A 21,007-nucleotide genomic window follows, 5' to 3' on the forward strand; every position below is an offset into this window, starting at 1 on the left:
ATGAACAAAACGATGATCTCTTCCTTTGGGCAGTTGAATTCTATGCGCGAAATCTGACAGCGAAAAGATTTTTCGACGAGAGACGGATTAGAAACTGGCGCGTGTAGACCGGAAGTTATGCAACATTTCTAAACCTAATTGACGAACACGTGATTTAATTGACTCAACAATTTTTCCTCAGAAACGGCTTTTTGAAATTTAAAATCCGGTTTTTCATGAAATGATCGGTTTTTGGTTTACATAATCTGTTACTTTCTGAAAGGAACCGCGAAATTAATTTTGGGGATGGAATAAAATCAAAGGTGCTCAAAAAAGGTCATTGGTGGAAAGTTGTAAAAGGGCGGCATTTGTTAGCGGCGAAAGATACTGGATTGTTGGCGGCGGAGGAGGAGGTAATCGGTGTTAGATTAATCCGGCTTCAGACTCAAAGCCTGTTCAGATCGAAGCAGGTCTGGACGGGATTAGCAAAATGCACAAAAATAAGGTGAAGCTAGAAGAGCGCCTTAATTTTTACAACCGATAAGAAACCAAAAATGATGGTTACGCAAATTTGCACGGAAATGGAATCACGCTCTTTTGCGAGAATTTGTTGTAGCATCCAGACCATTTTCTGACGTTCTCTCAAACAAAACTCTGAGGTCTTAAGTCTCCACACCTTTTGAAGCTCACTTTTTTGTAAAAAAGAGAAGGAAAGAAATGGGTGATCAGAGTCTTATTTTCAGGTTTACGTTTTAAATTAATTGTTATAATATGTACTCTATTTCTTTAAATTGTCCGTCCCTCAATAATTGGGTGGTAAAATGATTTAAATAATTTCTCCAATGATTTTAACGGAGAAAAATTCTCATAAAAACATAAACTTATCAAAATTATGGTTTTTTATTTAAAACGAAAAAAGAGGCTTGCATATCCTTTTCGAGCTTATTGCCTTTATCTGTGCCTTGGTAGGCGTCTGCGACGACAAGCATGATGGATGTCGGTTCAGTACCAGCTGGGCCTTTGCTTTTTCTGTCTCAGTTATCAGGTAAAAAAAATAATGAACTGTCAGATTGATGCTTTTGCAGCTTGTTTTGGTGGATCCTGCTTATTCTCCAAGACAAATTGAAGTGCTTCTCTTGGAGTGGAATGTCAACGCTCGAGAAGATTATGTGGTTCATTCTGTACCACTTCGTCTACGCTGCAGCGATCATAACTATCTCGTAAGACAATGATGAACATTGCGACCCCCTTATTTTTAAGAAACGGAAAGAACAGTGCCAAAATCGCTGCAAATTGCTTCTGGTGGTTTGATCTTATTCTTTTCTTTTTCGAGGCTGCACTGATGGCAAATTTATTCGAGTAAATACTGTCACTCTGACGTGATCTATTTATAAACTTTCTAGCAACGTCCAAATCAAAGGAATCACAGATCAAGGGGCGCCGAATTCAAATGTTCAAGTCTCCAAGAAATAGAAAAAAGAGTCATTTATTTCAGTATTCTTTTTTTTTCTTACATTTTCTTACAATAAAGCTTTATTTTATTTTTTACGAAGACATATGTTTCAAAACGCCGAAAATTCTCTTCATCGATGAATTGTTATTTTGTCAGAAAAATAAGTCAAATAATTCGCAAAAGAATATCATTGAAGAAAATTATATTTTTAGATACATAATCAGAAGGTTTCATCCCATTTTCTCAAAAATTTCTTCGACGAGTTCAGAATACTTGGCAGCTTGACGGATTCTGCCATCTCGTTTCGCATCATCAGCGGCCCTTTTATTATTATAATTAGGAATTTACTCTGTCGATCAGCTTTTCCATTGCCATACGAATTCAACCTAATTCAGTCCGAAAAGTTTCATTTTAACATTGTTAATTTCTCTTTCAAAAAAAAAACGTCAGACAAAATCGAATCTTGATTCCCGGTCGTAACATAAAATTAATAGCGCGTTTAACCCTGCCCCGCCAAATGCACCTCAGGAGGTGCATTTTTCGATTTTTCAAATTTTCAATCGCTCATAATTTCTTCTGCACGATGTGATTTTTTCGAAATAATCCCTTATTCAAGAGAACTCTTCAGTATCTTTTATATACTATGAGAGTGAAAGTTCTACCTAAGTTGAAGACCCGAAAAAACGGGTTCGAAAATTGCATTTGGCGGGGCAAGGTTAATTACCTTTGATAGAAGTCGCAAGCCAGTTCGAGTCGCTCATTCGTGCCCATTCCTAATCCATGTCCTTTGAAATAAATATCCGCAATATTTGAAATGATCATGTGATATCGAATGAAGGGGGTGTTTGTTCCAGAATCGTAAAGCACAGTGTACCACTGAAGAGCCTTTCTCGGATCTCGCTCCATATGATGATAGCGCTGCGCCATTTTCCAGATGCAATTTTTGTCGCCGAAGAGGGCCGCTTCTTGAATCAATTCCCAGCCAGCAGCTGTGTCTTTCGGAATTTCGAGGTCTTCGAGCTCGTCTGTGTCTTGGCCGAGTAGTTTTGTGCCCAAGATTGTCATTGCTTTCAGATTTTTATATTCTCGCGCCGCCAGATTTAGGTGGAAAATTGCTGCCTTTTTTAAAGTTTTTATTTTTGCTCATTAATCTTTTTGATATCTGCGCCTTAGAGAAATTTAAGTTCGTTTTCTGGCTAATTTTAAAGCTTTTCCTCAGTGACCAAATCCATGTACCAGCCACTACAGTACAAGTCCGCAATTCCATAATGAACTAAAGCTGTCAATCAACAAGGAGTGGTTTTTCAAAACCTGAAGCTATCGGATGGGATTCGTGTTCTTTCGTCGACACTGGCAGTTTTTCGATTCTAGAGACTCTCGACGAAGTCGGTTCATGCTTTTCAGTAATTGCGGAGGTTTCTGCTGGAACCCAGGTGTCTTCTTCTAGCGGCGGCAGGGTGCCTTTTGGTTAAATGTTAGTTCGTTCGTTCTTCACATATTTCTACAGTATGGTTTGCATATAGAATTTGACTACCAGTAGTTCTGCGGCGAACAGTCATTTTCTGCGTCATCTCAAAAATTGTGTCTTGGATCGCCATTGTCATTTCTTCTGTGATTTCTGCCGGATGAAGTTCTATTTCTTTCAGTTTCAGCCTCTTGCACTCTATTATTGTGGTAGAAAACGAGTGAAAAAGAAGGGTAAACCTTTGTTACATCGATGAGAAAGGAAGAATAATGAGATTCCACGAAGACCAAGGTTCGATTCTCCATAGCCTTCGCCATCGATTGTGTGGATACAGGGATCGGTGAAGATATCCTTAAATTTTGAGTTTGAAAATTCACCGTGAAACCATAATTTTAAAATCAAATCATACAAAAGAAATTTATAATGTTGATCTTAGCTGAAAACTAATAATAACACACTGGATATTCCTGACACCACTGGAATGATAAACCATTACCTGGACACCCTGAATATCGACGACAATATGCTTGTACTGCGACTTGACAAAAGTAAAGTGCGAAAAGGCGTGTGGCGTTGTTCGTGCCTTGCCCTCTTCACTTCCCGCGTTGACGTATCCAGCATTTGAACTTTCCAGAAGATAAGCTTATCTCTTTCATAACTCTTGCCTTACTTGTGTTTTTGATAATCGCCCTCAATGAAAGATTCACAGTGAAAACATGGAGAAAACTCGCGCTCCTGAAATTCCACCACGCTCAGTTGCTTTAAAACTGCTGCTCAAAAATATTCAATACTTGGAATTCAAAAATAAGGTAAGTTAAAAGAATTTGAGCCCATGGCAGAAAGTCAATTTTCTTGTGCGGCTTGAGTTTGTTGTATTCTTCGGAATAATATTTCGCCAAAGATTGGCACTGAGCATCTTGATAGTAATTCTCCGTTGGAGCAAAGTCCAGATATTCCTTCAAAACGACATTTGTGGCATGAGACCAATCCGAGTCACGACCTATTTCAGCTTCTTTTCGTTGATTTTTCAAGTTTTTTACCTTCGAGAAATTTTGCCTTGAAAGCTCGGCGCATACAGCCCTCTGCGAACTGTTCGGATTCCATTTTGATCTGGATCCGCGTTTTTCGCCATTTTTGGGAAGAAGTATCGTAAGTGTGCTTCACTGCGTTTTCGTTCTTGAGCTTTTCGATGCCCTGAATGATTTGTGGTTGATAAAGGCTTGATCATCCGAGAGCAATTAACAGGTAGTGAGGAATTTATAGGTGAGTGACCAATTCTTCATTTTCAACCGCAAAGTTATGGTACTGTTGATATTTTTGATTCATAAAGTGTTTCGAAAGCGATATCGGGTGCAGATTTGGTTAATTTTAAATCTCGATCTAATGATAATATTTAAAAATTCCTTTTTGCATTGGAACTTTCGATTTTATGGTGCCTTTTTGAAAAAATTTTCAACATGCCAAATATTTCTACCTTGAAAGGATCATTCTCTTGCGACTTCGAAGCAGCAGAAAAGCCAACTGCTTTCCAAGAGTCCCTTCTTCCCATTCTTTTTTCTTGGTGAAAATTAGTCTTTTCTCGATTTCGTGGCCGCGATTATTAAAGATTGAGAGGTGCTAAACTCGAGGAAAAAGCAAGAAATCTTCAAAAAAGTGCATATGGGAGCCGTTAATGTTTCATCACTTGATATTTCATCTTCGTTTCTACTTTACAAGTTACTGTAATGATTCAAAGAACAATGTTTATTTTATTATAGATTCATTTTGAATTCGGTTTCGCAGAAATTGGTCAGTTGCAGTAAATTTTTGTTGAGCAAAAATGAATCTGGGCGGAATCTGAGCTTATTCTGCTGATAACTGTAGCTTCCAGTTACAGAAATTTTCTCCAAGTTAAAGTTTCGCTTCAATTTTGCCTCCAATCTTTCTGATTCGGCGCTGGCGTCACAGGTGATTTTTAATTGATCGTTTTCGACAAACAGCTTGATCTTGACGAACTCAGAATTGTCCGTTTCTCCATCATCAAAAATAAATTCTCCATTTGCGAAGCCATTTTTCAGATTCAAGACAAGATCGAGGGGCAGTTTTCGAGCTTCAGAAAGAGTCATCGCTTTCTTCTGAAGAATCATGGCGGTTTCGGGAGGATAGAAAGCGGGAATTCGATTTGGGTCTGTCGGGATTTGAAGAGTTCCAGGAGATTTGACCTTCAAAAAACAATTAATTTAGAATCATTTTTGCGACTTACAGTAAAGCAGACAGAAGTATCGTAAACGTTGCACCAATCGCCTGCCTTTGGAAAATAGCACTCGACATTTTTCATCCCTGGTCCAAGAACGGGACAGACCATGATTTGCTCACCGACCCAGAATTGAGTGTCGATTGTGGAATTCCAAATCGGTCGGATGTACATTGACTCGTTCGCAAAAGTTGAAGTAAAGTAAGGAACCAGCTGGACGCGTTTCTCCAGCGCTATTCTTATCGCGTGCTGGCCATTTTTGCTCCAAACGAATGGTTCTTGTCCAGGAGCGCCGATGGTATTGTGGTTTCGGAAGAAGCTGTAGAGAAAGACTCCCATTTGATGCCAACGGACGCACATTTCTTCGTCCGCATCAGGTCCTTGGAAGCCGCAGACGTCGACACCTGCCATTTTGATGCCGAAAATGTTAAGATTGATCATCGCAGTGATCGAATATTTCAAATCTTCCCATTTCGAGAAATTGTCTCCAGTCCAATGCGCTTTTTGAGGAAACAAAAAAGAAAGATTCAGAAAAAAAATAAGCTCTAGAATAGTTTCCCATTCCTGTATGTCTTCCTGACGTCAGAGCAGTACTTCTCGACAAAATAAACGGCTTCAAATCAGGATTAAGCGCCTTCAATGCATAACTGGTTGCTTTCGACTCGTCAAGCCCGTAAAGATTGTGAAGATCGTAGTGGGTGCCAGCGCTCTGATTGTAACTTGGGCAAAGAGTTTTCGCGAACAAGCTTTTGTCCACAACTGGAAGTTCAAATTTGGGCGAATTGAGAGGACTGCTTGGGCAGCCGTTGGAACTTCCAGCGACGAAGTTTGATGGTTCGTTCATGTCGATCCATATTCCGTCGAACTCGACTCCTTGAGTGTACAAGTAAGAGAACATTTCGAGCCAGTAGTTGTTTATGCCAGGGTGAGTGAAGTCGGGGAAAACGGTTGCGCCGGGCCAGACTTCTCCAACGGCAGGTTTGCCGGTTTCGTCCTTGATGAAGATGTCTTCTTCGATTCCATTTGAGTAGGGCAGGTAGTTGTCTTTTGGGAGTTACAAATGGTACTTCGCAATGAGCGTACAAGACTAGGAAAAATGGGAAAAGTCTCTAGACATTTTTTAAAAACAGACTGCTGAACACCAGAAAGTAAAGAAAAGTTACTGTTTTATGTAATTTCTGAGTTGTATATTGCTTGAAGATAAACACAAATGAAATCAAGCTATTCGAGTTTTCCCATTTTGAGGATAACTTTAAATTATACAGAAGAAAACATGACAAATTTGACATCACAAAAAGCAAACTTATTAAACTCGACCTTGAGTAGATATCGCTGGATCAATAATTACGACATATTTCTGTCCTTGAGCATGTATATCTTTTATCACTTGCGGCAACGTTCCATAAGCATCAGGATCAAAAGTAAAGTCCTTCTTTCCATCCATGTAATCAATATCGTTCCATTGCACTTCCTGCGGCATCTTTGCTTCACGCATTTTCTGATTGACGTTCCAGGTTTCAGCGGAAGAATTGTAGCCCCAGCGACAGAGGTGGTAACCAAAAGCCCACTCGGGAGGGGAGTAGGTTGCGCCGATGATCTCTTGGATGATAGAAACGGCGTTTTCGGTCGAATTTCCGCGGATGACAAAAAGGTCGATCATTCCTCCGATTGCTCTGATCGTCATTCTGTCCTAGATAAAAACAATAAGGGAGTGATAAAGAAAAATCTTATACCTTGAAAGCCTGAAACTGCTTGCCATTAGAATTCCAGAAGATGTAGCCTGTATTTCCAATGAGAAAAACCGGCTGATCTCCATACAAATTAAGATCAACGATTGGAGGCACATCCCTTGTCCAAATCGAATGGGCCCACCCGTCACGCGGTACGACCAGGGGTCCTCTTCTTTCCCCAATTCCGTAGACAGGCGTTTCGGGATCAAGAGGGATAGAAAACTCGATGAATTGATCAGAGAAAACCAGAGGGCCAGTGAAGTAGTCTTTTCCAAGTTTGTCGCCATCATTGACACTCGGAACAAAAGTCGAATTGGGAGTGAAAACAGGTGTTTCGGGATGGCGATGTCGGGAGTCAGAACCATCAGTGATTTGGATTCGATCGACGAAAGAGTTTTCGGAAAAGGTTTGCCGGTCGATTTGGTAGAAGAGGTTGAGCAGGGTGTCAGGCCAGGTTGGGTGCTCTATGCGAGTGAGTTTGGCAAAGCCACTGTTTTAGGTAACGAAATTTGGTCTGTATCATGATCATGGAAGTTTTCTTTATTTTGATTCAAGAGCTCTGCAATTTTAATATACATATTTCCAAAAGAATTTTTAGCTTTATGTCGTTTAAAAACTGAATCTAGAATAAAATTTACCATTCCTATTCGGATTGATCAGCCCGTGTTGAACGACAGTATAATCTGTCCCTGTCGTGTAGGTACACCAAGGAGCTCCTTTCTCATCACTAGGGACCCAACAACAGTTCGATTTCATACAGTCCCACTCATCAGTTGGCGTGTTTGGTCGGCAATCATAATGTTCTACTCCGCATTCTTTTAAATGATTTTAAGATGAGTTTTAGATAATTATTTTCAAATAAAAATATCAAACTTTAAAAACCGTTTCCTTGGGCCAATCCAACCGCGAAAAGAAATTGCACGGCAAAGAGCGCCATCAAGCGGCTTTGCTAAATTTTCTTCTTCGTTTATCTCTCAATTTTTATAAATGGAAAAAAACCGAGACTTTTATTTTTCCGCAACATTTGTCGATTTTCTCAAAATCGGTCACGCACTTGGTTCGTGCCAAAATCTGCCTCGGTGGGAGCGCGCCAAATTCAAAATTACTGTAGCTCGCTAAAGAACCAGCTCAAAATTTTCGCGGAAATACTGTAAATCAAGTGCATGATAGAAAAGTCAATTCAATAAAATTTCATCGTGAACAATTAAAGCTAATATTTTCTCCCGGTTATGATACAACTTGAACCTCGTTTCTAGGTCAATGTCTGACCTTCCTGCTCATTCAAACCAGACGAGGGGCAATTAGCATTTATTATTTCAAGTAAAATGAAAGACATACAGTCAGCAATGTACAGAAGTGGGCAGCGGAAGAAATCCATGCAAGGACAAATCCAACGCCGGGTTGTATCGTTGTCCTAGATTTTTGATCGATCAAAAAATTTGATAATTATCAAAAATATGATGCTTACCCGCCAATAAGTAAAGAGGGCTGGGATCGAGAACGGGACCACGTGACATATGCGAGCATACAGATGAGTGAGAGAACTAAAAAACTCTTGAATTTCGAGCATTTCCATCAAACTTACGAATTCCAAGAGAAAATGCAAATGCCACAACGATTCTCCTCTTCTTCCCAAAATCGAAACATACTGTTTCGAGCGACATTCCCATCAAAGCTAAAATGCCTTTTCTTTCAGCTCTCTTTACTTTCTCCCACCTGCTGCCAGAAGAGCGCTGAAAACAAAATGCACAATCATCGTTATCCTCAGCGTCTCAACATCTTCCGGCAGTTTTTCGTCGACTCTTCCGATGTCAACATTGTCAAGATTTTGACAAATTGATCCTTCCCTTTCTGATCCTCCGAGGGGAATCCTTCTGGTGCAATGTCGGAATAAGCCGAAGTGAATTTCTTGAGCGAAAGGAATGCTGGAAGTGTTGGTTGAAACGATGACCTGCTCGAACCAGTAATTTGAGGTGAGGCAAGTGGCTTGGAGGGCAGTTGTCAGGAGGGCGGGGTGGACCACTTTGACCAGTGTGTAATATGGGCAATGCTAAGCGCTAATCCTTTGAGCTCTGATAAATACGAAATGAGCTCCCACGGTGCATCTCGCCGATAAAACTTGTCGATCTATCACCTTCCCTATCCCGGATAGGCTATGCGTTCATGAGCACAAAAGATGCAACATGCCCACCGAAATGTGCTAACTCATCCAGTGACACTCCTCGGCTCAACTTGTGACAAGCGTTGCGTCGAGTTGGGCCAAGGAGAAGCCTCTGCAGGAGTTTACACCTGGTGGTGGGCACATTACTCCTCCATCAGGGCGACTTAGCGCCTTCCTCGACAGAGAGTGCACGGTCCATCAGATTTCCGGCATTTCAATAACTGAAAATCTTCGGATCTAATCAGAATGGGTATTATTAAGAAGGAAATCTATTCTGCATGCAGAACTATTCTGCAAAAAGTGAAACTATTCTGCGCTTCGCAGAACTATTCTGCATAGTGTCGAAAAAATTATCTTCATTTAGAGACTAAGTTTCAGTGTTCGAAAGCACGCTGCGGGTCTACGGCCCTTGCGCGCAAGTTCTGGTAGGGAACTCATTTCTGAAGCTGGCCAAGTTTCTCTACTCTCGCGCCTCCTTTGACAAAAGTCGTTTTTCTTATATGAGAACTATTTTGCATGCAGAATTGCTTCGAAAGTTGCCCAAAACATGGCATCGCATTTGACGAAAATAACGGAAATTAAAAAAATCTGGTTTCGGTGCTTTATCACTGATAAATTATCAGTGAACTTCTCCCTTCAGGATATATAATAACCCTTTTCTTTCAATAGTTATACTTATTTGTATCATTTATTTATTAGTTATCATTAGTAAATTTTATCGGCAAGATGCACCGTGGGAGCCCATCGCGTATTTATCGGATCTCAAAGGATTAGCGCTTAGCATTGCCCATATTACACACTGGTCAAAGTGGTCAGCCCCAGGAGGGCGGGAATGACGGCATAAGCCAAAACTAAAGCAGAATCTACGGCTCCCGGTTTTTTTTAAATTGATGAGAAATTTTTATTAGAAACAAATTCATCTTATTTTAAACTCCTTCTCTTCCTACCGTTTATCTTCTTAGGCGAAATATTAATCTCAAACTGGCTCATTCTGTGCCTCTTTCTCCAACTCGGCGACTTTTCTCACGGTTCAAAAATTAGAAGAAAAAACCTTCAGAAGAGTTGATGGCCCCTGCCTAGCTCATTCATCATTTCCAGTGACAAAAAGCGCTGCTTTGGAAAACTTGGCTTGATAGAAAATATTTTCTTGAAAATAAAAAAGCTGGCCTCTTCTAAGGCTCGAAAAGAGTAGCCAGTTTAAACAGCGCTTACGATCAAGGGCCCTCAACTGATGAGCCAGCTTCTCAGGAGAGAAGCAGTCTCAATTTCCGATTCAAAAGGCTCTGGCTTGTTTTTGATAAAAATTCTTGCCACCCTACCATTTATCTTTTTCATCAGCATTTCTCTGAATTTGAGATTATCGGTCTAAAGAGACTTTGTGGCGCGTAAACTAAATTATGTCTTTCTCTGAACCGTGACTTCAGTATACTCGCCGTCATGTCTTTCCTCGTCATCGTTTTTTAGCTCTAGTCGTTCTTGATTTTCAAAATCTCCATATTCATGAGTCCCCTTTTTCTAACGGTAAAAAGTGGAGACATCCAGCAGAGCAGGAGGCGTTTAATCTTGTTCTTTATATTTTTCTCGCGCAGTAGGGAAGCAATTGTTCGCCAAAAATCCAGCGACAAAAGAAGAACAACGATCCGATTCTGCTAGTTTTTTTCTTTGTACGGAATCAGGAACCAGAACGACCGTAAATTTCAGAGGGCAAATTTCTACTTTTTAATCGTCTTCTATTCGACCTTCTGGAATTTTCCATAAGATTCTTTGCAAATCAAAATTTCCTTGAAATTGCGGTGGTTAACTTCGCAAATGTCGTGCACTTTGTCTGGCCATATAAAAAGATGGATGGTTACGTTAGATTTTTATCAGAAGATAGACATGAAACTTTTTACTTTCGCGCAAGTTGGAATAATTTCCGTCTTCAGCTTCAAATTGAAGGAAATTGAAAACAGCTGCCATGTCTGCTCAGGTACTAAATCAAAACCCCTCCCAACGTATTAAACCCTTTTTCAAGAAACAAGGGATCATACAGGCGCGATACTCAGCGGCAGCAACTGTTTCAAACCAACATCAGATTCCCTCATTCCCTGCTCTGGCTTCTGCCTGGACAAAATGAGCTTCGACTGGACGATAAATGGTCGCCAACTAATCAAAATCGACCGTTTCTGCGCCGGATCAACGGAGAAAGAACCAACCTGTAAATATTACGAGCAATCTGGCGGGCGAGCAAAAGACTGCCAAAAATACTGTAGTGGACATGCCTGTAACAATGATCTAAGCGCTGGCGAAATTGACAGCGTAGGAAAAATCGAGACTTGCTTGGTGTGTGCTAATATCAATGGAGAAGGTTATAAAGAAAAACGGCTGGGATCATTAAACGTTTATAAATTAAGGTGATGCTAACTGCGAAGAATCAGATAATTTGGAATCAGAAGTCTGCCCGCCTTATCTCTCAGAGGGATGCTTTTCAGGCACCGGTCGGAATAAAGTTTTTATTCAAATTTAAGAGGATAATTGATTTTGAAAATAAGTCCGAGACAAATTTGTGACCGTTTTGAAGCGTTTTCTTCTTACAGTATTGATGCTGCACCTTTGGGAAATACAACCGGAAAAGAAATCTATCGTGGATGCTCTGCTTTTGCTCTAGAATCCGGCTTTGAATCGGTCAGTAGAGACTGGTACAATGGCCAATTTGCGAAAGCGAGGAGAGAGTTTTGCGACGAAAATGACTGTAATGACAAAATTATTGATGTAAATATGTAAAAATGTCTTTTCTATACTATTAAAATCTTTCTCTATTGCTTCATTTTTTCTTCTCCAAAGTCAGTTCTTCTGAAAAATCTTCTGAAAAAGCCTCTTATAAAAATCGCACAATTTGAGTTTTCGCTTGCCTAGCAGACTGATGATAAGCGCTGTCCACCACAGCTTGCGACATTCTAAAAACGCGACTAGATATTGTCGATAAATATGTATGCCTTCCATCATTTTCTTAGCGCTCATTATCATTTTTTCGAGAAAAGGAAATGTTGGTTTTCGCATTTTTCGGAATTTTCAACGCGTTTGCTTACGACTACGATTATGACTACGAAACAGGAAAGAAAAATAAATACTCGGATCCAGGAAACACCGGTAGTTCCGCGCTTCTAGAGATCAAGGAAGGAGAGGACTGGTATACAGTCACGGACAAATACGGAAAAAAGAAACTGATCAAGTTCGACTTCCAAATCATCGAAGAGAAAAACGCGAAATACTGCGGCTTCATCAAAATTGGCTACAACCTGCGAAGAACTCTGAAAAACGAGAACTATGGAAATCTTGTGATCGGAAAATACATCAGCGATTTCTTCGATGTTTACGATAAATGCGGAGGGGATGAACTTCCATGCGATTTTTTCGAAGCAAAAACGGCGAGAAAGACCGCCGAAAAATTCTTTTCATTTCTCAAGAACACAAAAAAGCACTGCAACGATTATAAACTAAACGAACTAATCGACAAAATCCCCAGTTCAGTCAATACCAAAGAATTCTCCCTTCGCCACCGCACGCTAAAAAATCCTCCTTTCTTCCTCGCCCCAGCTTTTCTCGTGTCAGAATCCGATAGTAGCGGCTCGGGCTCAGGCTATATTCCCCGACCAACACGAACGAAGAAAACGACAACATACAAAACAACCACCACTACAACCACTACATCGACGACTACATCGACTTATTCCTTCACCTATCAACCTTACGAGCCGGAAATAACCGAAATCGTCCATTTTCCCGAATTTGTCGAAAATCCTCCAAGGTAGAAAAAAATGACTTTATTTTCTTTATGATTTTTCAGCTACTGTCCTAATGAAAATTTGATCGTGCCAAATTTTGTCAACAATCCTACTGAGTGCCAAGTGAAGTACTCATTTGTCTGCATCTTCGCTCGGCTGGATAAATTCAGAAAAGAAAATTACAGCTGTTTTGATGAGTTCAGCCATGTTGCTGGAAGAGTTCTGCTTGAAATTACGAGATTATCTGTTGTTGGAGATGGCGATCGTCACTGGTAAGATCGACCAATTTGCTTTTTCTACTTATTGACCCTTTTCAGTATCTACCGAACCTTCGAGGCTCCCTGCTTTCTTCTCAACTTTTCGACCTCCCGAACGATTTCCGATTTCTCGAACAGTCTAACAGACATCATCCGCTACATCGACAGCGAGTGCGGAAAAGACTCGCTCAAGGAAACGATCATGAGAGACATTCCCGTTCTCAACTCAATCAGTCAAAACTGCTACAAGCCTTCGTACTAATAAAAACCAGCTTTATTCATAAAATTTTCAAACTGAACTTTCATGAAACTTATTGATGTAGACTTCCATCGTTGATCCCTGGTAGCTCTTGTTTGATTTGATTGAGACCAAGCTATCAGAAGGACTAAGTTTTTCGTCATCGATGTTATTAGCAAGGCGGCTGGCTGTCAGCGTATTTCTTTGATCGGATTTTTTTCATCGTATTTTGCCTCGAAAATCTGAAAAAACAAAACCAGTCCTGATAATCTCCGTTTGCCAATTACTATTCGCTTTCTTCCTGAAGCATTTTCTCGACTCCCTCGGTTGAGGTCTTTCACAGCAACTCATCAGAAGAACTTTCAATCATTATTCGAAGAAATTTTCTTTGATAAAATTTTTGAATGATAGACCCTGAGTAAAACGGAAAGGCACAAAATGAGGTAGCTGAAATTACGAATGAGTAAAAGTGATTGAGAAAGAGAAGTTGGACTCGCAGACATAATTTACCAAACTCCGATCAAATATCTCAAAGCTTAAAACTCGCTCTTAATTTATTGAATTTTGATTCAAAAGAAAAGAAGAGCGCGTCACTTTTTGAGACAATTTGCGAGGTTTTGACTTTTCCAATCTACTGAAAATTGGGCTCATTAATTTATTATTAAATTACTCAAAATTTAATTCTTATTTTGAAGCCCTTCCTGACCAATGTTGTGCTGAGTTAAAGAACTTTTTCAAAATTAATAATCAACTCAAAATAAAATTTCAATTTTGTTCAATTCTTTGCACCAAAACTGCTGATTTTGCTGCACTTTCTCTTCGTTGTCTCCGGTCATCAAAGCCGCTCAAAAATAATTCCCTCTTTTTCTCTTTCTCTCATTCTTGCTTTCTACTTCTTTTATATGATTTTTATCTGCCTCAGCGCGTTAAATCAGTTCGCTTTTCTACTGAATATTTAATTCAATTGGGCGTTTGTGTCCATCAACTAACGATAATAAGAGTTACTCCTCTATCCAAACCTTCAACTTCTATGGAAGATACCGAAAATACCGAAATTGCATTTTTCGCAAAAATATTGGAAAGCCAATACTGTATTGCCGATACAGTATTGACAGTACTAAATATGGAATGCCATCGGCAACACCATTATATCATTACTAATCTGATTGTTTGTTCGTTCGTTTTCTTGTTGTTTTTATGTTTTGCGCTTTATTGACACTTTTCGAAAGTACAATAAAAGTTAATTCACAAAAGATACTGTATAAAGGCACGTGCCAATTTAAAACAAATCGGTGGAAAAGAAAGTGGACCTGTATCAAACTAAAATGGAGAGAAAGGTGCTCGGAGGATTTCAACTGTGTCTGATTTTCATAAACCTAGGAGGCCTTCTTCTTTTTTTTCAAAAACTATCGCCCATAATCTTTACTGGACATCGAGAACTGCAGAAAACCGAAGAAAAGGGTTGAATTTTATTATCTAGCTTGACTCAAGAAATGCTCAAAATTCAACCATAATATTAAACAGGCAAAATTGGAAGCTCTTCAAAACAACAAATCAGTCACTAATTAGCTCGATGTCGATTGATCCATTGACAAGGAAAATATGGAACACTCCGGAATCGGTAGTTTTATTCGAAAGTCAAGTAAAATAAAAGTTAAGAAGAATGGAGGAGTTTTTGAGACGATCTTCGGAGACAAAGGAGAAACGATCAAACTCGAAATGGGTTCGAAAATATTTCAATAAGAAATATTCAATTTCTCCTTTTGCTTTTTACAGCCGTATCACTTTTCATTTTTACCTCTATTGAAGGTCAAGCACCGCAAGGTCCTTCAAAGCCCATCACACCCACTAAAAGCTCATCCGATGGCGAGTCAATCTTTCTGCGTCGTCAATTCTGTCCTGATTTACCATAAAGCAAACAGCCGAAAAATTGTGTTCCAAAACATTGCGTCGGGGAAAAACAGTCTTCTTACTTTAAAAAACGCAGGTTGAGCTTACATCTGAAAAGATTCAGCTTGCTTATATCAGTTTTAGCGGTTTATCGAAGACAAAGAAAACAAGGAAGAGAAGCGGCGGTTGGTTTCAGCTCTTTTTGCTTCAACCGGGTTGAATGCGGCGTCATTGCCTTTTATTTGGATAGAAAACGGAAAAGGATGAACTTTGCGAAAATTGATAGCAATGAAAAGAGCATAAAGAAAATTCGAAAAACTGCTTTCAAGAAGGTATAAAGTACGTTATTTTACAAAAATCGAGGGAAACTCCTTATTATAGAAAGCGATTCAAAAATGTTTCTCCGATGAAAAAAATCTAATCTGCTTGGGAGAAAAATCAAAAATGCTCGTTTTCGATCTTATATCTCTGAAGTACACAACAAAGAGAAGAAACAGTTTTCCGAATGGACAAGAGATTTCATCTATTTCAAGTTCCAAAGAGAAGATTTTGATAAGCCTGTTTAACAAAACATTGTTAGAATATAAACTACATTAAACAAGAAAATTGGGTGAAAATTTAATAATTGCTTTTTATTTTTCTAAGTTCTGGAAGCTAAGAACCCGACCGGAGGAATCTCGGCGCCAGGAAGGAGACAGAAACTTGGCGACAGATTCAAAAGGGTTCAGTTCTGATTGAGAAGATTTTTATTTGCCGATTTCTGGCTCGGATTCTTCCTCAACTTGATCGCCAGTTCTTTTGTCCATCCAGCTACTTCCGTCTTTCCCGATTTCTCGTGCCCTGGTTTGAGCAAATAAAGAACTTGAACGAGAATTACTGAAATTTAGAAGTTTTTGTCAAGTTAATCCTCTTTGACTCCATTCTTACCGGCGAGCTCGGAAAGCAAAATAAAGAATAAAGAAGAATAACCAACTTGAACCCCGCTTGATCCTTCAAAGCTTACACCTGACATCTTTTTTTTCTCTCTCTTTTCTTTCGAAAATTTCAACTTGAAATTTCGCTGCGTTGAATTTCAAATTGAGGCAATTGGGGAGGGCGTTTTTTAATTGAAAAGAATTAACCGATTCTCGACTGAAGACTAAAAAACATAAGAAAAATCTGAGGTAATCTTTTGTCTTTATTTCTTTGGGAAAACTTTACATAAGATTAATTACAGGTAGGTCAGACTAAAAGCTGAATAAGTTTTCTCAGCGAGCGAACAGACTTCTTCTTTGGCTTCAGCGACTTGAACTCTTCTTTTTCAAACGAATTGACCGGAGACTCCATCTTGTACGACAGATGATACAGCACTTAAACAGATTTTTAATTTCCTTGTCCATGAAACTGACTGATTTTTATAGCCGCCGTTAAAAAATTTCGCCGTACCAAAGGGTTTGTGAGGACAAAACGAAGAAATTTATTTTTAGCTTGGACTCGGGATTTTACAACTTCCCATCGCGCTCCTCAGCGTGAAACGGACAGAAAATTGAATTAATCTTCGCGGCACCCTGGCGTGTCTTTGAAGAATCACTCCTTTTTCGCGCCAAAATATGATTACGCCGCTAATGCCTCTTTTCTTTGAAGTGTAAAATAGGGGCTTATAGAAATTTCAAAGAGGGATTCGGAAAAAAATTCGTTTAAAAAATCTCTCGAAAATTTGTCTCAAAAACTTACCATCATCAGAGAAGATCGTAAACGTCGTCAGAACTTCCATCACTTTGCACTTTTCCGTCGCACTGTTCTGTCCGCCTTTGCAGATCTGACAGGGCTCTGGAATCCGCCTCGCCGGTCTGGGAATCGCGCTCGCCAGCATTTTCGTCCTTGATTCCACTTCATGGATGCTTTGAGAATCATTCGCTCCCTGGGCAATCCAGAAAACGTCCTTTCCAACAAGCGTCAAATACGGCGCTAGAATCTCTCCCTTCGAACTGGCAAGCGTGAGTTCCTTTCGCAGGGATCGGAAGTTGTTCGACGGATTGGCGAGTAATTTTAAACTGGCGAAGTTTTTGAGCTCTGTGACCTTTGACCAAGTTTTTGAAAGTCTCTGGATCGGCTTGGAAAGCAGGGCAGTGGTGATGGTGACAGTTGCGTTGTAGTTTTTTGCGCGTCGACAGCAGCAGGCCAGGATGATGAACAGGTCGATCATTTTTGCCGCGTCGAGTGGGGAGGACGATTTGAGGATGGCGATGGAGATCAAGGAGTTAAGCCTGAAAATAGTGATATTTTTCTCATTTTTCTGAGGATTGCTTACCTTGCCATCGAATTCAAGTAAGAATTCCATCTTGGTCTGACCCCAGTTTGAACCAACTGAGAAATAATAACATCCCTGGAAAGATTCTTGTAGAAAGTCCCATCCATGAAATTGATGTGCGCGGCAAGTGGACCGATAGTTTTCTGGATGTCGAAGTTTTTGAGATTTGTGATGGGTTCGCTGAGAGGAGTGATTTTGCAAAAGAAGTTGGTCGAGACTCTGGTGTTGGTTTTCATCGAGGATTCTACCGTCGCGCGTTGATTTTGAGGCAAGAACTTGGCGGCGACGATTTCATCGAGGAACTTGCGCATCACGTGGAAGACGATGTCGTCGACGAAAACCATCGGTTCTCGTTTGATCCAATCGACTACGATTTCAGTGATTCTCGACCTTGTGTCCAAACTGGTCAATTGAGGAATTTCGGGAAGAACGAGCTCATCGTCCGAAATGACGGAAGAAGCGATGCCGGAATCACGTGAGTACGGTTCTTCTAATTGGCTATCGAAGAGCTTGAGCTTTAGATCTTTGATTTGGAGGAGGATCTCTTCGAGCTCATCGTCAGCTTTGGGCTCCTTTGGCACTTTTCGAGGGCGACGGATCGTGTGATAATTCGCGGTACTCACAATTTGAGCAGTCTTGCATTTTGCCATTACAGTAGACTTGTTACTGTTTGAGTGATTGTTGAAGAGATGGCGCAACTCGCGAATGATCAAAAGCGGGGTGGTGTAAAGCTGGCAGCAGGAGAGCAGGGTTGAAATCGTTTCCTATAAATTATGTAAAGCATTTTGTCAGAGCGATATCAATAATTCAATGAAAGAATTGGGTGGGAAAAATCATTCTGCGGTGTTTTCTTTTATTAATTATTGGCAATAATTGGAAAGGGCTAATGTCTTTTTGGTTCAAATTTAACATAGTGACACCCTTATTCATTTCATTTTTTTGACAAGAAACTCCCTTAAAAATCCCCCAAAAAAGCTGCAATTAGAAATTCTATGACGCCTGTTGTTTATTTATATCACAGTTGCTAGAGCGAAGATTTATTTGCCTTCCAAATTTGCTAGTTTGATCACACTTTTGTGATCAACGAAATTGAATAAATGTTTATAGAATATGTTTGGAGTGGCTTTTTCGTCAAAAACCGCGACTCGATATTGAGCTGGTCAATATTTCTATCAGCTGGAAAGAGGAGGGCCGTTGAAAAAATGAATTGAGGCTCAATTAATATGCAAATTAGATGGCTTTAAATTTGCATAATAAAGAAAGAACGGTTTGATAAACAAAATTGTTGTCCGAGGTTCTGAGAATAAGGTCACCGGCGAGATCGCGAAATTGAAAATTAACACAACCCCACTGGCCGCGAAATCCGCCTGGGAACGGGGCCGCTGCCGGGTGGATAGGGAAATTTTATGCCGAGTGGGAAAATATGAGGAAGGGAGTTATTGTTTTATTGCGGCTGATTTTGGCGCGTAAAAAAGTTCAGGACCGTTGGAACCTATCAAAAATGCCCTGAAAATTATTCGTAGTGAAAGAAGTCAGGAAAAACAAAGATTGCACTAGGAAATCTGATAAATTTCTAAATTATTTATTAAAATAAATTATTGTTTAAATGTTCCTTTTTTAAATTTTTTCATTGAGAAACTTACTTGGCTTTTTTCTTTGACGATTTTTTCGACGATTAGTTTCGCGTAATCTTCTTTGGTAAATTTCGTTTTAGTCCTTGTTGATTTCGGTAAAGTACCGTACATTCTATCTCTCTTGTAGAAAATTCTTTTGGATTCGGTATTTTTTTTTTGGTTTGTCAGAAATAATTAAAATGGACTCCCATAGTCCCCTCCCGTTCTTCCTCCGTACTCGAGTGAGGGCGCGAGAGTGCGAAAATGCGGCTGCGCGCGATTCGGCGCAAATTGCCTCGTTGAACAGCTGATGCCGCCGTCTGGGGAGGATCTTTTTTGTTGATTGGCGACAGCAGGATTCAACAGAATGTCTCTACGAGGATAATATTAAATTTGGAGGAGACTAAGGCTTGTTCAAGGTCTTTTAGGTCGATTAAGGTGATCAAGGTCGTTAAAAGAGGGCTTTTTCGATGAAAATTATACAAAATTTCGTCAAAATTTCGTTAAGAATTTTTCAATTTTGACCTTAAATATATTTATCATGAAAAAATAAAATTCAAATTTTCAGATTCAAAAAATATCAGATGAAGTTTTACTGAAGTTTTTTTCTGACGGGAAAATGGCTATTTACTTTTGTCGAAATAAAAAGTCGGAAGAGCCACTCGAGCTTTTCTGAAGTTTCGAAGACAAGAGCTAAAAACCAACATGAAGACAAACTGCCGTGTAAATAGAACTTGGCGAGCTTCTCTTGTGGAATATTCAAAACGCAAACATCAGACTCTTACTGTTCACTCACGGACTCAGGAAGAAAGGTCAGGATTTATCGCTGTATCTCAAGGTCAACTTATTTTTGACCTGGTCTTTGTCAGAATTGATCATCGTTGATGTTCAAAAAAAGAGCTTCATTAACAATCTTAGGCCTGAATCGTCACTGTCTTCTCGACGATTCCGGGTAGACAAACCGGCGATTTAGTTTTTATGACTGAAAATCTCAAAAAATCTCGTTGATTTCGCTAATTTATGAGCTCCGAAATGTCATCGAAAGTCAGAACTTGCTATTTACACTCATCGCCACCTGCTTACTCTCTTTTTTATTGCATGTTTGTTTTCTCGAGAATATTTATGATGATCAATAATTTTCAAATTAAATTTTGCTCACTTATAAATTGTAAATCAATCATTTTTGCCCCACCTGAAGATGAAAGATCAAATGATTGATCATTTTTGACTGATCTTTTTCTTTCATCAAGGTCAGGGGCGCTCGGCGTGTGCCTAGAAATCGGTTTCGTCACGGTTTTTTTTACTTCAACTGATTTTTTTTTAATCGGCAAGGTGTGTTTGGTCTTTTTTGATGAGTAAGGGGATTGTTATCGAGGTCAAAGGAGACGTTGCGGAGCTGGTTTTTGAGGCTGTATTGATCGGAAATAAAAATGAATACAGTAAGGAGGTGATAAGATGGTGATTGCTTATCAGGAAATATGGCGATTTCTGAGGTTTCGTTTCTTTACATTTTCGGGAAACTCGATTTTCAGGTTTAGAAAAAATGAAATCAAGGAAGAACACCATCAGATAGGCAATGTTTTTGAAAAGCTTTCGCTTGAATTTTGAATTTTGTTGCCCTAATTCTGTTACTGTATCGAGAAACAGTAGTTTCTACGCACTCTTTTATCGTCGCGGTTTGCTCCTCCAATTTGCTCAGCAAGACGAAGCAAATTCAATTCTCTTCCGACCCCGTTAAACAGAGCATGAATGACGGTTCTTGTCGGAAGTACATTTTCCACAATTCAACGCACACGGACGCTTTCAATTCCGGTTTTTATTGGAACGGGCAAGAGCGTGTTCAGCTTTTTATATCCATCATCAAGTTTTTGGGAAAAACGTCATTTCGAACTCGTCATCATTTATGTATATTCAGAAGAAAAAAGCCCCTCGAA

At 39.7% G+C, this 21,007-nt stretch overlaps 7 protein-coding genes across 7 annotated transcripts; 3 read left to right on the forward strand and 4 right to left on the reverse strand.

Moving 5' to 3' along the window:
- The first annotated feature begins 617 nt into the window (after nt 1-617).
- Nucleotides 618-2,148, forward strand: LOC145696763 (uncharacterized). The gene is made up of 5 exons (XM_081773848.1): nt 618-722; nt 899-1,024; nt 1,065-1,199; nt 1,240-1,338; nt 1,383-2,148. Exons 1-5 carry the CDS (start codon nt 697-699, stop codon nt 1,450-1,452), a joined length of 456 nt encoding a protein of 151 aa, XP_081629974.1. The 5' UTR covers nt 618-696; the 3' UTR covers nt 1,453-2,148.
- LOC145697623 (uncharacterized) lies at nt 1,541-4,479 on the reverse strand. The gene is made up of 11 exons (XM_081774841.1): nt 4,372-4,479; nt 3,938-4,091; nt 3,728-3,897; nt 3,568-3,656; nt 3,394-3,523; nt 3,137-3,248; nt 2,967-3,095; nt 2,744-2,893; nt 2,638-2,705; nt 2,157-2,551; nt 1,541-1,753 (listed from the first exon to the last, which is right to left on the reverse strand). The coding sequence occupies exons 1-11, from the start codon at nt 4,444-4,446 to the stop codon at nt 1,663-1,665; spliced, it is 1,563 nt and encodes a 520-aa protein (XP_081630967.1). The 5' UTR covers nt 4,447-4,479; the 3' UTR covers nt 1,541-1,662.
- A 146-nt stretch (nt 4,480-4,625) lies between these two features.
- LOC145697624 (lysosomal alpha-glucosidase-like) lies at nt 4,626-7,797 on the reverse strand. Its single transcript, XM_081774842.1, has 8 exons — nt 7,743-7,797; nt 7,499-7,675; nt 7,437-7,458; nt 6,864-7,350; nt 6,448-6,820; nt 5,685-6,174; nt 5,140-5,620; nt 4,626-5,098 (listed from the first exon to the last, which is right to left on the reverse strand). The coding sequence occupies exons 1-8, from the start codon at nt 7,795-7,797 to the stop codon at nt 4,649-4,651; spliced, it is 2,535 nt and encodes an 844-aa protein (XP_081630968.1). The 3' UTR covers nt 4,626-4,648.
- A 357-nt stretch (nt 7,798-8,154) lies between these two features.
- On the reverse strand, nt 8,155-10,231 carry LOC145697153 (uncharacterized). Its single transcript, XM_081774315.1, has 5 exons — nt 9,969-10,231; nt 8,577-9,872; nt 8,446-8,535; nt 8,329-8,404; nt 8,155-8,274 (listed from the first exon to the last, which is right to left on the reverse strand). The coding sequence occupies exons 2-5, from the start codon at nt 8,614-8,616 to the stop codon at nt 8,172-8,174; spliced, it is 309 nt and encodes a 102-aa protein (XP_081630441.1). The 5' UTR covers nt 8,617-9,872; nt 9,969-10,231; the 3' UTR covers nt 8,155-8,171.
- A 668-nt stretch (nt 10,232-10,899) lies between these two features.
- LOC145697626 (uncharacterized) lies at nt 10,900-11,784 on the forward strand. The gene is made up of 4 exons (XM_081774843.1): nt 10,900-10,990; nt 11,036-11,368; nt 11,415-11,492; nt 11,582-11,784. Exons 1-4 carry the CDS (start codon nt 10,900-10,902, stop codon nt 11,782-11,784), a joined length of 705 nt encoding a protein of 234 aa, XP_081630969.1.
- Nucleotides 11,785-12,044: 260 nt separating this feature from the next.
- LOC145699145 (uncharacterized) lies at nt 12,045-13,308 on the forward strand. Its single transcript, XM_081776397.1, has 3 exons — nt 12,045-12,808; nt 12,848-13,057; nt 13,103-13,308. The coding sequence occupies exons 1-3, from the start codon at nt 12,045-12,047 to the stop codon at nt 13,302-13,304; spliced, it is 1,176 nt and encodes a 391-aa protein (XP_081632523.1). The 3' UTR covers nt 13,305-13,308.
- Nucleotides 13,309-16,344: 3,036 nt separating this feature from the next.
- LOC145696709 (ras-specific guanine nucleotide-releasing factor 2-like) lies at nt 16,345-19,279 on the reverse strand. Its single transcript, XM_081773790.1, has 4 exons — nt 19,104-19,279; nt 17,461-18,224; nt 16,884-17,416; nt 16,345-16,519 (listed from the first exon to the last, which is right to left on the reverse strand). The coding sequence occupies exons 1-4, from the start codon at nt 19,203-19,205 to the stop codon at nt 16,392-16,394; spliced, it is 1,527 nt and encodes a 508-aa protein (XP_081629916.1). The 5' UTR covers nt 19,206-19,279; the 3' UTR covers nt 16,345-16,391.
- Between the last annotated feature and the right edge of the window lie 1,728 nt (nt 19,280-21,007).

This window comes from Oikopleura dioica, chromosome 2 (assembly GCF_907165135.1).
Source record: "Oikopleura dioica chromosome 2, OKI2018_I68_1.0, whole genome shotgun sequence".
In the NCBI taxonomy this organism is placed as follows: Eukaryota; Metazoa; Chordata; class Appendicularia; order Copelata; family Oikopleuridae; genus Oikopleura; species Oikopleura dioica.

Coding starts and splice junctions, on each gene's coding strand:
- LOC145697623 (XM_081774841.1), bottom strand. CDS start 4,446: ATGGGAAGAAGGGACTCTTGGAAAGCAGTTGGCTTTTCTGCTGCTTCG. Junction 3,657..3,727: donor AAATTGACTTTCTGCCATGG/GCTCAAATTCTT, acceptor GCAGTTTTAAAG/CAACTGAGCGTGGTGGAATT. Junction 2,552..2,637: donor TGGTCACTGAGGAAAAGCTT/TAAAATTAGCCA, acceptor ACTTTAAAAAAG/GCAGCAATTTTCCACCTAAA.
- LOC145696763 (XM_081773848.1), top strand. CDS start 697: ATGGGTGATCAGAGTCTTATTTTCAG. Junction 723..898: donor GATCAGAGTCTTATTTTCAG/GTTTACGTTTTA, acceptor AAACGAAAAAAG/AGGCTTGCATATCCTTTTCG. Junction 1,200..1,239: donor GCAGCGATCATAACTATCTC/GTAAGACAATGA, acceptor CTTATTTTTAAG/AAACGGAAAGAACAGTGCCA.
- LOC145697624 (XM_081774842.1), bottom strand. CDS start 7,797: ATGGCGCTCTTTGCCGTGCAATTTCTTTTCGCGGTTGGATTGGCCCAA. Junction 7,351..7,436: donor AAAAATTCTTTTGGAAATAT/GTATATTAAAAT, acceptor TACCTAAAACAG/TGGCTTTGCCAAACTCACTC. Junction 6,821..6,863: donor AGCAGTTTCAGGCTTTCAAG/GTATAAGATTTT, acceptor GTTTTTATCTAG/GACAGAATGACGATCAGAGC.
- LOC145697153 (XM_081774315.1), bottom strand. CDS start 8,616: ATGATTGTGCATTTTGTTTTCAGCGCTCTTCTGGCAGCAG. Junction 8,405..8,445: donor TGCATTTTCTCTTGGAATTC/GTAAGTTTGATG, acceptor AGAGTTTTTTAG/TTCTCTCACTCATCTGTATG. Junction 8,275..8,328: donor CCCTCTTTACTTATTGGCGG/GTAAGCATCATA, acceptor TCAAAAATCTAG/GACAACGATACAACCCGGCG.
- LOC145699145 (XM_081776397.1), top strand. CDS start 12,045: ATGTTGGTTTTCGCATTTTTCGGAATTTTCAACGCGTTTGCTTACGAC. Junction 12,809..12,847: donor TTTGTCGAAAATCCTCCAAG/GTAGAAAAAAAT, acceptor ATGATTTTTCAG/CTACTGTCCTAATGAAAATT. Junction 13,058..13,102: donor GGAGATGGCGATCGTCACTG/GTAAGATCGACC, acceptor GACCCTTTTCAG/TATCTACCGAACCTTCGAGG.
- LOC145696709 (XM_081773790.1), bottom strand. CDS start 19,205: ATGTACGGTACTTTACCGAAATCAACAAGGACTAAAACGAAATTTACC. Junction 18,225..19,103: donor TCGTCAAAGAAAAAAGCCAA/GTAAGTTTCTCA, acceptor CATAATTTATAG/GAAACGATTTCAACCCTGCT. Junction 16,520..16,883: donor TACGATCTTCTCTGATGATG/GTAAGTTTTTGA, acceptor AATCTGTTTAAG/TGCTGTATCATCTGTCGTAC.
- LOC145697626 (XM_081774843.1), top strand. CDS start 10,900: ATGAAACTTTTTACTTTCGCGCAAGTTGGAATAATTTCCGTCTTCAGC. Junction 11,369..11,414: donor TGCTAATATCAATGGAGAAG/GTTATAAAGAAA, acceptor TTATAAATTAAG/GTGATGCTAACTGCGAAGAA. Junction 11,493..11,581: donor CTCAGAGGGATGCTTTTCAG/GCACCGGTCGGA, acceptor ACCGTTTTGAAG/CGTTTTCTTCTTACAGTATT.